Genomic DNA, 12784 nt, shown 5'->3' on the forward strand with positions numbered 1-12784 from the left:
AAACCCCACTATTAGCTAGCTAGGCCTTTACAAGTTACAACCATCAGAAGCAGCAAACTCGTTGCAATTTTCAGAACCCAAAATGCCACAAACATCGTCAATGATTCTCGGTATTCATATGTAGAACCCATAATATGACTTCTTCATCTATAGTGTTGTTTGTATAATAATGTGTAGAGCCATGGTGTTAGGAGTTTGAGGGTGATTTTTCATCTCATATTGTAATTTTCTATTTTTCATATGGTGGAACATCTCTTTCCATGGAGTAGGTATTGGGGCCGAACCACATAAACTCTTATGTGTCTCATTTGTGTGATTATTTAAATTTATTGGGTACGCTTCCGTTGCGGATGAGATCGCAGAAATTTCCCAACACAATGATTCTCAATATTCATATATAGAACCCCATAATATGGATTCTTCTTCTGTAGTGTTGTCTGTTGGTGGGTAATGAGAGATTCACTCACAAACAAACTCTACTTTTATTCATCTTTTAACTGAAATACAAATTACAATATGCTTTCCTTTGTTGTGTTCCCTCCTGCTATTTAGAGTTCAACTTTATATGCTGCAAACATCATGGCAGAATAAATTGAAGTACTATTTATTTTTGTATCTTCATTTCTTTACTGCAAGACCTCCAAATTTTAAACAGATGGAAAGCACTCATTGAGGCCTAAAGGTAGGGAATAGAATTCTGGGTCCTCTTCGAAAGCACTCGTGATCGCGTCCCACCAATCAGTCTCAATTTCAATCCCTCCATTATCAGTACGACCCGGTGGAATAGTGCAATCCAAAAACACCGCGATCATAGCTGCTACTGTGGCCGGGGATGTGAAAATGATTTCCACAAATTTGAAAAACTGCAAATAATGGTGAGAAATTTCATTTAGTTTCTTTAAGCACGAAAATATTTGCAACTACTAAAATTCATTCGAGTTAGAAAGGAATAAAGGATAAAATTGTATGCACAACATACCCAATTTGCATGAGTGTGAACAGGACCGGGACCGGAAGTTCCCGTATAGCCACAGAAGTATTGTGGGACTGAGAGGCCCATGAAGATTGAAAAACCTACTATGAACTTTGTTCTGAGCTTGTTGATGTTGCATAATTGAAGTAAACCAAGACCAGCAGAAGCTGCACCGGAATGGTATACCACAGTTAATTTCAACATATAGTTGAACATAAAACAAGCATTTAAAGATGAATTGGAAACGTAAATGACTATCCTGTACCAGTTAAAACATGCATTTGTAATTGTCATTCCTTTGTAAGAGATTTCTTTTCCAAACAAGCACGAGTTTTAGGTAAACATAAAGAAATTTCAGCAGTTTTATCTCCAACGGTTAACAAGATAGAGAATTCATACTCTCATAGGCATAGGAGATGCATTGCAGAGCTGCAAATATCGGCAATGGAATAGATGCTAGAATAGCCCCAAATTTTCCTGTTAATTGATGATACAATCGCACAGTTAACCCAAATTTAAATCATAACTTCAATTTTGCAAATGATGTTAGACGAAAACATGCAACTATAACGCACCAAACACGGCAAAGAAAAGCATGAATCCTGCTGATATTTGAACCACTCTTCGGCTTCCAGATCGCGTTAGTGCCAAAAGACCAACATTTTCACTGAACAATTTGCAGAATATAAGAATCTAAGATTGGTAGGAAAATCATACTTGGATGAGGACATCAGCTCCTCAGTTGACTATTCTGCAAGATTAATCTAAGACTAATGCAGAGGAATTGAAGGCTCGTGACACTTTGATTGGTCACACATAAACCATAAATTTCTCCAAACAAATGATCTACACATGCAATTGTAACTAAAGTAAGCCATCCCTCTTGCAGCGACCTATGGGTATTGCAAATTCATGGTATATCAAAAAGGGGGCTAAATTAGTGATTGGAGTAACAGATGTATTCATGCATAGAGGTATCCGAAGGGTAGCCAAAGTGATAAGCCGTATGGTTCAGGTATTAAACTTCTTACACTGATACAGTGGAACCACTTGCAGTACCAAACGAACCATCCAGAAACCAGCCTATTCCCTAAAACACAAAAGGCAAGAAAATGGGAAAAAAATTGGTTGAGTCGGTTATGATGAAATTAAATGGAAGATAGACAAAGGAAACGTAATAATCTATCACAGGGTCAGATGCTACCAGCCACCCTGCACCACGGCTGAAAATAGAAGGTGGTGGAAGTGTGGCACTCCCAAATCTTGCTGCTGCTATATTTGCACCAGTCGACTGCAAAAACAATCATCCGAGGGGATAAAATTAGCGTGTGTATAAGTTCAAATGCAACTTAAGGAAAATAAAATTTGTGTAACTCCTTAAGGAGTCCTTAGGATAACATCCAGCTCATCTGTTGTAGAAATAAGCAACATGGTACAATCATGCAAGGTTCATATATAAGCAAACACCTTCCAACCTCACGTTTGTTCCCGACGAAAAAAAACAATAAAAAGAGATGGCAGCTGTATCTAAAATAAATGACTACTGATATTCAGGAGAAAAAAATCAACCTCAATAAGAGCAACAAGAGCTGCAGCTATCATCACAAATACATCCCCGGCATCAACACTTGGAGTCCCCCATTGCCATGGATATGGAACACTTATCCTGTAGGTTGAGAATTTACAGGAACTCTTATAAGGGCAAACACAAAACACGGGAGATGGTTCGTTGTTTTCAGACAAACATGAGTCTTCAATTTGCTACAGATAAGATTCCTAGTATCCAAAACGTAGAAGAACTTGACACATGATATTCGTTAACGTACACATGATTAGATGTCCTTACAGACATTAAGTTTTAAGTATACAAGATGAGTCAGTCAAAATGGCTTAAGATGTTGACATCATATGCGAACCAGACAATGATATAATGAAACTGGTATTAAGTGGAAACAAACTAGGAATGTAATTTAGGTTGGAATGTTAATGTATTATGAATTGATGCCTAAATTAAGAGATAAGATCAAAAGAAACGCTAATTCAAGAATGAGCTTACCAAGCAGCACCACTAATGAGCCCAGATTGGTCAACACGGCAACTGACTTGGGTACTTGAAGATTTGTTTCTGTATGCACCTGATGCAGTAAGAAGTGCTGCAAATAGCCATACAATGGCTATTGATAACAGGACAGCATATCGTTCAAAAAAGCGCTCTCCTATTTTGGTTTCTATCCAACGAGGAATATACTGCCAAAGATTTAGTTACCCAAATCAGTATTACCTCAAGAAATTCTTGTTAATAGATTTGCTAAGAAACAAAAGATCAAAATAAATCAGCAATTTCGCACCCCAAACTGAAATGAGATCCCCTATTTATAAACTAAATGGTAGATCACTTGAAATATATATATATAAACTAACCACTAAACCAAATAGGAGTAGAGAATCAACCACAGAAGAGGCCACGATACACTGCATATTGGTGAAACCCTTTGACACAAGCCATCCATGATCACAACCATTTCTGGGTCATACGTAAAACATAATCCTAACTGTGTTAACAACTCTCAGACCATTGGCCTTTTGTTATCATGTTCTACTTTCGTTCTTAAAATTGATTTCTCAAACTTCCACCGCATGCCGATATGCTTGGTCCAAGGCCTTTTTGATTGATTTCCAGACACGTCATAGCAGAGAAAATAGAATCAATCCAAATCACGGTATAAAAGATACTATTAGATTTAGATAGGAGTTGGCTGGATTAAGAAGTAATCTAGAAAAAGCACACCTGAGATAGAATAATTAAGATAATCAACTCTGGAAGCCCAATCTCAATACATTCTGCCAGCTACAACCATCAACCAAAAATGAAAAGACAAAATAAGAAAATGAATATATATAAATGTTGAGTTGCTTATCAACCATCTGAGGAAAACTTGAATGAAAACTTAAGAATTCCTACCTGAGGAAAACCTTGAGTGTAGAGCCCCAGTCCGACAAGTGTTACCAAAGGAACAGCAGAAACGGGCGTGATTAACCTTTCCTCGTCAACAAATTCCAAGTATTAATTTAAATAGATTTCACATGAACGTAGCATTCCCTTACACAATGTAACTTTCTTCGAAATCCTACCTCACAAAGATTCTCCAAATACCAAAGAAACCAAGTAATATTGGGATAATGGATGCAATCATCATAGCTCCTTGAATCCCTCTCATCGACTTTTCAAACCTCTGAAGAAAGTGACACCCAAAGTAAATGACAGAAACGAACAGATAACACTGTGAAAAGTGCAGAGGATCGACGCATGGAATGGGGATTGAGTTGATTGACTAGTCTCACCTCCAGAGGATCGACGGTGACACTTTCACTATATCTATCAGATAACACTGTGAAAAGTGCAGGAGCAATATATGAGTATGAGGGACCTATCACCACTGGAAGCCGAGTTCCGAACCAAGTCTGCAATAGAGTGTTCAATCCCGCGACAAATAGCGAGGTTCGTATCACTTCAGCCTTCTCCTTCTGCCACAAGGAAAATAAGACCCCAATACTTAAGTTTATACAATGGGAATACTCCCCAGAGGAGATAATAAAGACACAGAAATGCTTGTATAAGTAACTTTCACATAATTCATACCAGGCCACCACCCATCAAAGGAACAATGATGGAAGGAATGATGACAGTAGTCCCCAGCATTACCACATAGTGCTGAAAACCCGGAGGAAAGGCCGCAGCTGCATTAAGATAGAAGAAGTTAGAATCGAAGTTTTTCTGCTTAAAGAAGTTTGACGAATACACGAACATCTACTTTGTCTAGTTGTCCGGAATGTTGCGTTGGAAATTTATTCTCAAAAAAAGAAGTATATTGAAGTAAAGGAAAAGAAAATATATTTTTTTGTGTGAGTGTTCTGTTGACAAAGAATTTTGTAAGAAAACTTAAGGGCCCAAAAATTTTTTTTTTTTGTGTGGATCGATTTTGCAAAGAAATGTTGAAAGTTCAAATTCTTGGTCCCACGGCTTTCTTGGTAACTAACCACTATGAGCAAGTCCACCCTTGTGCCAAATCTCATAAAATCGTTTTTGCTTAGGTAAATTTTTTTTGTTGTTTTAAAAAAACAAATTAGAAATGCCTTTCTTGGTGCCAAATTTGGTAGTTGTCAAACTTGCCACATCATCCAAGTCATTTAAATTATAGCAAAAAATGAGATGGATTAATTCAATGGTTTGGATTTAAAAGTGTGCTTAAATGGCACCAAATAGGTGAAAAAACACTGCTATTTTTTACTCAAATTTTGCAAAGCTATTTTCTCCTCTTAAATTTGCAATTATGCCATAAATGAGGCTTTTTCTTAAATTTATTCTTAGATTTGGGTTTGCCCATTGACGGTTTTGCTCAAGTAAAAGTTTGATTTGGTATGAAGTACTCCAATGGTCAAAATTAAATCTAAGCACAAATCCGAGTTTGAGAAAAAAAGAAGGTAACGGCCAGAGATGCTCTAAGAGAGCCATAATTATATCTAACCAAAAGCTTATTCTTCCTCTCCTTTTTTTTTTTTTGTGTGTATACATCTAACCAAAAGCTTTACAACACCAAAGAAGAGTTTTAATAATCAAATGAGAAATCCTAATCGAAACACTTCAGGAATTTGTGAGTTTTGTAGGGAACTAGTTGAATTGAGCAAACTTATGAATTTTCGGATCAGGGATGGTACAAACATTTTAATGCATCAAAGAGAGAGAGAGATATTCCTATAAATGATTTACATACATAAATGTGTATATGATATACTAGAGGTAGAGGATACAAATATCTAGCGAATACGTTGATAATGAATTATTAATGTTTTCAGCTGGTGAGTATGCATAGAGGAGAAATGCTGAGGGTAGTAAAAACAGAGGAATGCTCAGAAGAGAAAAAGGAGTAAAACTCTGAATCCATGTGTGCATGGAGAGAGAGAGAGAGAGAGACTAACCCCATTTAGGATTGCTGAGGGTAGTAAAAACAGAGGAATGCTCAGAAGAGAAAAAGGAGTAAAACTCTGAATCCATGTGTGCATGGAGAGAGAGAGAGAGAGACTAACCCCATTTAGGATTGCTTCTGTCGATTTCAGTTATTATTGGGGGCGGAGGCGGAGGGGGAGGCGGAGGCGGAGGCGGGGGCGGGGGCGGAGGCGGGGGCGGGGGCGGAGGCGGAGGGGGGGGCGGGGGCGGGGGCGGCGGTGGCGGCGGCGGCGGGGGCGGAGACGGAGGCGAGGGGAAGCAGGGGTACTGGCACAAACACGGACACGGACATGTGTCCGAGCATGGACATGGGAATATGTCCATGTCCGTGCTCGCGCCTGGGCACGGGTCTGTTCTCATGCCTGGGCATGGACATATGCCCGAGCATGGACATGGGAATATGTCCATGTCCGTGCTCGTGCCTGGGCATGGGTATGTGTCTATGTCCGTGCTCGTGCCCGGACACGGACATGTGTCTGAGCCCGGGCACCCGTCAATCCCCAACCATTGGTTCAAGTTCAATCGGTTCATGAAGAACACTTTCTCTTTCTACCTTCTTCCTCTCCAAGAAGAACAAGAAGCAGCAGCAGCTAATGCGGAGCTTGTGAATACAACTCTCTTTCTCTCCCTCTCTCAGTAGGCAACTACAAGAAGCTGGATGAGGATCAGAGGAGAGAATATAAATAGAGCAAGAGAATATAAATAGAACAATAATTCTAACATCACGTCCATTCACACACTCTCACTCACAACAAGGGTGGGCTCACACACACTAAGTGTGTCCACCATTGTTGTAAGTGTGGGTGTGTAATTGAGTGTGTGAATGGGTGTGGTGGTAGAAGGACTCTAAATAAAATGATGAATGGGAGGGAAGATATTAGGCGGGGGAAGTTGTGAGTCTGTGACTATTAGTTAGATCTCCACAAAGACCCGGTTTCTTCGGAGAGCAACAACGTTAACTATCACAAAAAAAAAAAAAGCTTTATTAAGATTTTTTTTTATTTTTTATCCAACTTTATTAAGAAAGTTGATGCCTTATTCACTTCACTTTTTTTTTTTTTAAATTCAAAAAATTCCCCCTACTTTTAGCATTTCTCTTTCTATCTCTCTCCACTTATTAAGCCTACTATTTTTCAAAAAAAAATTCAAAAACCAAACCAAACACAGCATTAACTATCACAAGAAATCTCTCTCTCTCTCTCTCTCTCTCTGTTGATTACTTTTGTCATGGAAAATTTTGATTTTAAGTGGACAGTGAAGAGGTTGGTTATCCCTTTTCTTTTTTTTCTTTTTTTGGGCAAGTGGAGTTTAGTTATCTTATTGGGTAAGTTTCACTTACCTCCTCTGAGGTTTCTAACACAAACAGAGACCTCCTTTGAGGTTTCTAAAATGCCACTATCCTCCCTTGCTTTTGAAACAATTGTCAAGATTCCCCCATGCAGTTAAATGAGCCTAAACGGTGTTAGTCTTGAAGAGAAAAATACTTAAATGCCCTCTATGGTCAGCACCTCATTTTCCTCCCCTCTGTCCATTGCCTCCACTATAAACTGTTAATGAAGACCACCCAATTCTAAATTCTTCATCACTGCCGCATCGAACCAATTGCCTCAAACTCGTTGCAACAAATTTTTGCATACAAACTGATCAAGAACTAATATTTTTTGCATACACCATGTCAAGTTACCTCCCAGTTTTATGGGTGGTTTGGCTTAATTATCCTTTTTTGATGATTTTTTGTTTATTCAATTTTTTTTTCACATTTCGTTGGTTTTGCGTTAATTGTTTCAGTAGATTATTGGTTCCTCTCATCAAGACGAACCAACAATCCACATAAAATTAACACAAAAATGATAGGCGAAAAAAATTGAACAAGGAGAAAAAAAAGAAGCGAAACCCATTCAATAATTTGCGTTCTTTTTTTTTTGAAATTGTTTTATAATTTCATTAATTTCTTTTCACTTTTTGGGTGTACCTAAAGCAGCTCTATCTAACAAGTAATTTTTTTTTTTTGAAAATTCTAAACAAATTCACTAGACTGAATGGGATACAATAAACAATCGCCATGACAAGTTAAAATTGGCTCTTTCTTTTTTTAGTTAAGTTTTTTTTCCAGTTAAGTTTTTGTAATTCATTTACTTTTTAAAAAATCAAAAATTACAAAAAGAGGGAGAGGCAGTTCAAATCATTTGTGTAAATTTACAGTCATTCGATCTTCGATTGAGAATTTTTTTACGACTACTTGAAAAAGTGTAAATTTAATGAGCAGTTCAAATCATTTGTGTGGGACCTCAAAGTGGACCCCATAAGAGCCCATTCCAGAAAACAAATAAGAACTTATTTTTTTGTCCAATAATAAGGGTTGTTCCAAAAAAATAAGAAGGTGGTACTTATTTTTTCAGAATTTACATAGGTACCAATGGGTGCCGGGGAGGGAAATCGTACCGGCGGCTGCACCGGGCCGTCTCCGGCCACCGGACGGCTGATCCGAGCCGTCCAAAAATTCTAAAAAAAAAAACCGAGGGGGCTCTCGCGGGAATCAACGACATCCGAGGTGTGTAAGGTGCTTGATCCGAGCACCCCTTTTCCGTGTAGAGTGCTTGATCATATATACACGGAAAAGGAGTGCTCGGATCAAGCACCCTACACACCTTGGATGTCGTTGATTCTCACGCAAGCCCCCTTGTTTTTTTTTTTAGAATTTTTGGACGGCTCGGATTGGCCGTCCAGTGGCCGGAGACGGCCCGGCGCGGCCGCCTGTACGATTTCCCTCCGCCGGCGCCCATTATCATAGCAACAGTCTTATTTTTTGTATAAGGCAATTTCAAGTTCAAAAATCATGTGTCACGCAAATAATTTTTCTACCACTATAGATCTTGTTTGATAGATCTCATTGAGATATTTAATACGGTGCAAAAAAAATTAAATTTTTTTTTTCATTTACATTATTTTTGAGTTTGAAAATGTGAAAGAAACTTTTTATTTGGATTTTGTGGAATGACCCTTCTTATTTTTGAATAAGAATTGGCAAAATAAGTATTTATTTTTTAAGAAGGTTTCCGAAACGGAGTCGTCTGTGCATACCATGTTTGTGCACGTAGTGTTTTGTTTAAGCACTTTGCATAAAATTAAAGATCTCAACTTTAGTAGTGGACTAAAATTTTGGATGGAATGAGCATATAATATATTTTCAATATATAAATGAAAGTTAATTTTTTACGAAAACCCTCACAAATACGTTTTAACCAAATTAAATGGCTTCAATCATTTGCGTGGGACTCCAAAATAGGTCTTACAAAAAATTTGTGTCAAAATTTGTATCAATTTTTGTGTGAGAGAAACTGGCCCCTATATATATCACATAACATCTATAAACATGAGTGAATGATTTGTCAAAATATTCATAGAATAATTAAAATTATCAACTTTCTATTTACTTTTCAATATCATAATTTGAGAGGCGGTGAATATCAGTGTTGGCATGGAGGAAAAGCAGTGGCTGTTTGGCCACGGTTGCAAGGGTAAATTGGGGGATTAAAGGCTCGTAAAATGTGCTGACATGATTTTCTGGTAAAAACTTAACGGTGACTTCACAGATGGTCCAGGCAATCAAACAAAGACAATTTCAGCTGGCGGAGGACCCACATGCATTAATATCACAAGAAATCTCTCTCTCTCTCGCTTTTAAGACGTGAAAGCCAAATGACAAAAATAACCCCTGCCTTTACCAAAGTCTTTTCTCTCTTGGTCAACTTGTCCGTATTGCACGGCCTATGCTAGTTTTATGACACGTGTCAATAACCCACTATTGCTTGAAATTTCTCCTTTCTCGTTCATAATTAACTTATTCACCACAATTTTTTGATTTTGTTTTTATTTAAATTTTTTTTAGGTTTGTTAGTTTTACGCCAGATTTGTATGTGATATGAGTAAGAAAGAGAAAAATCGAAAAAATAAAAAAATAATAACTTTTAAGTAAGTAAGTATTCAGAATCGGAAAAGTGTCGACTGAAAAAAAAAAGAAGAAAAGATTATAAAGGGGAGGGGAAGAAAGAGAGAGGACAAAGTGCCTCAGTGCATTCAATGTTGATAAAAAAAAATTATTCAGTGTTGTTCTATTTCTGTTAATTTTTTATTTATCAAGAAAAAATGAATAAAGTAGATTCTATGATGAAAACGAGAAAAAATAAATAAGAACCCAAACTTACTTAAAAGTTATTATTTTTTTATTTTTCCGATTCTTCTCTTCCTTACTCATATCACATACAAATCTTGCGTAAAACTAACAAGCATAAAAAAAATTTAAATAAAAACAAAATCAAAAAATTGTAGTGAATAAGTTAATTATGAACGAGAAAGGAGAAATTTCAAGCAATAGTGGGTTATTGACACGTGTCATAAAACTAGCATAGGCCGTGCAATACGGGCAAGTTGACCAAGAGAGAAAAGACTTTGGTAAAGGCAGGGGTTATTTTTGTCATTTGGCTTTCACGTCTTAAAAGCGTTTCAAATGAGTGTCCAGAAATTCTGACATTGAAACAAGCTCCTGTCCATAATTTTTTTATCCAAAAATACCCCTCTCTCTCTCTCTCTCTCTATAGTGCGTGTACGCGTGTCAGTCTTCCGTGAGTGTTCCCGCTTCTCTCTCTTCCCATCATGTATGTATGCGAGTCTTTTGCCTTGCTCTCTCTTTTCTTTTATTCTGCACATTCTGGTGAAAACTGAAATAATTTAAGTGTTTTGGCTGTTCAAATCAAAAGTTAAAGAAGAACCGGTTATTTTGGAAATTTCCCTGTGCATGTGCAGCGTCCCTCTCTCTTCTTTTTTATTTTTAAATCTAAAAAAAAACTGTTTATTACTCCATTTCTTATCTATCTTTTACTGTATAAAATTTTGTATACTAAAGATCTACTCCTAGATATCTACTGAAAAAATGTTAATTTAATAATTAACAGTATTAAAATTTTTAATTAACACTATTATTTTCACAATTAACAGTGTTAATTAACGGTATTAAAATTATCAATTAATAATCTTATTCATAATTAATAGTATAAATTTACAATTAATATTGTTAAACTAACAATTAGCAATTCATAGAACACATGCCCCATACACAATTTGCACATCATAAAATATCACTACTCATAGCATAAATTTTTTTTCCTTTTAAATTGAATAATGCAAAAAAAAAAAAGAATAACGTACTCCTCAAAAATTTATTTTTTCTACACAATTTTATCAAGTAGATTTTTAAAAATATAAATTTTATAAAAAAACAAACATATATAATAAAAGTTATAGCATTTTTAACGTTAAGGTGCAAAACTAAAAAATAGGAGGCTACATCAAAAACTAATAATTTTTTCCATAAATAATATCACCTTCAATATTGTAGGGCATTTTATTTCTAGGTCCCAAAAATAGAAAGTAATTCCTACCAAGTCTCCTCTAATTAACGAAATACTAAAACCTTATGAAAGTGCCTAAAACCCTAAAAACTGTAAGTGCCTAACCCCTAGGGCACCTTATGAAAGTGCCTAAATCCCAAGGTACCTTATAAAAATGGCTAAACCGTTAGGGTACCCTATAAAAGTGCCTAAACCGCTAAAACCCTATAATAGAAAAGTGCATCCTAAAACTCCTCTGAAAGTGCCTAAATCTAAACCCTAAGGTACCCTAAACCTTAGAGTATCTTAAAATCTAAAATCTTAAGGTACCTTAAAACGTACTAGGATACCCTAAAACCCTAAAATCCTAGGGTATCCTAAGATTTTAAGATACCTACGAGTATTAGGGTACGCACTAGGGTACCACAAAATCCTAGCATACCCTAAACCCTAGGGTGACACTTCTATTAACGATAAATGTATTTTTGTAAAAATGAACCTAATGGTAATTAAGTATTCCATCTCTCCTTAGGCTCCGTTCAGTTATCAGGAATGTTGTATCGGAAAGTTATTCTTAGGAAAAGTTAAGTAAAGTGAAATAAAAGAAAAAGAAATCTATTTTCCTGTGAGTGTTCATTTGACAATTTTTTTTTTTGCAGGAAAACTAAAGTTTAGTGGTTCATTTGTCGGGAAAAGATACTTATAAGAAACTTCTATATTTTTAATCCCGTGGCTGATTTTAAATAAAAGTAACTTTGAGAGCTAAATAGGCTATCATATTTCAAAAATTAACACATACGGAAAATATATTTTGTCTAATGCAAAACCTTAACATGAAATGAAAAAATCGACTTGCAATTCCCAATTCAATTTGCTATATTCTGAATGGTCATGCAAATCCCCCATTTAAATTGACATTCTCTGATAATCAACCGTACAAATGAAGTTTAAAAAATAAGTAGATGATAACACTAAATAAATAAATATTAAACAACCATACTTAATTAGTTGCGAATGCAAAAACTCACTGAAAATTAGTTAGTACAAAACAAATTTGAAGCTTAATGACAAGATAAATAAATACTTCCAAAAAAAATAAACTATCAATCTTTTTCCACAACAATTATCTCAGAAAGTACCATAGTAGTTGAAATTGTTGGTGCTCACGTAAATCTCAAGTGTCTTTCTAAGAACTAATTCGTATTTTTTTGGTATTGGCGTCATTCACTTTTTTTTTACCCGCCAATTATTTTGGCCCCACAATGGAGAAAATTTTTCCCGTGACGCAAAATCCTATGCTTTTAGCCGGATCACTTTTGCAAGAAAATAAATCTTGCAGGAAAACTTAAAACATGTTTCTCACTACTTTCTTGCCAATTGAAAACTACAAAAGTTATGAAAAAGTTGATTTTCTCATCC

The 12784-nt window shown here is 36.1% G+C and overlaps 1 protein-coding gene across 1 annotated transcript; it reads right to left on the reverse strand.

The window, feature by feature from the left end:
- Positions 1-458: 458 nt before the first annotated feature.
- On the reverse strand, positions 459-6184 carry LOC131307876 (nucleobase-ascorbate transporter 7-like). The gene is made up of 14 exons (XM_058334602.1): positions 6059-6184; positions 4614-4711; positions 4316-4498; positions 4106-4206; positions 3936-4011; positions 3762-3821; positions 3030-3220; positions 2543-2639; positions 2178-2264; positions 2005-2063; positions 1549-1640; positions 1373-1450; positions 980-1140; positions 459-863 (listed from the first exon to the last, which is right to left on the reverse strand). Exons 2-14 carry the CDS (start codon positions 4671-4673, stop codon positions 648-650), a joined length of 1461 nt encoding a protein of 486 aa, XP_058190585.1. The 5' UTR covers positions 4674-4711; positions 6059-6184; the 3' UTR covers positions 459-647.
- Positions 6185-12784: the final 6600 nt, after the last annotated feature.

Source organism: Rhododendron vialii, chromosome 11a (assembly GCF_030253575.1).
Source record: "Rhododendron vialii isolate Sample 1 chromosome 11a, ASM3025357v1".
NCBI classification, from domain to species: domain Eukaryota; kingdom Viridiplantae; phylum Streptophyta; class Magnoliopsida; order Ericales; family Ericaceae; genus Rhododendron; species Rhododendron vialii.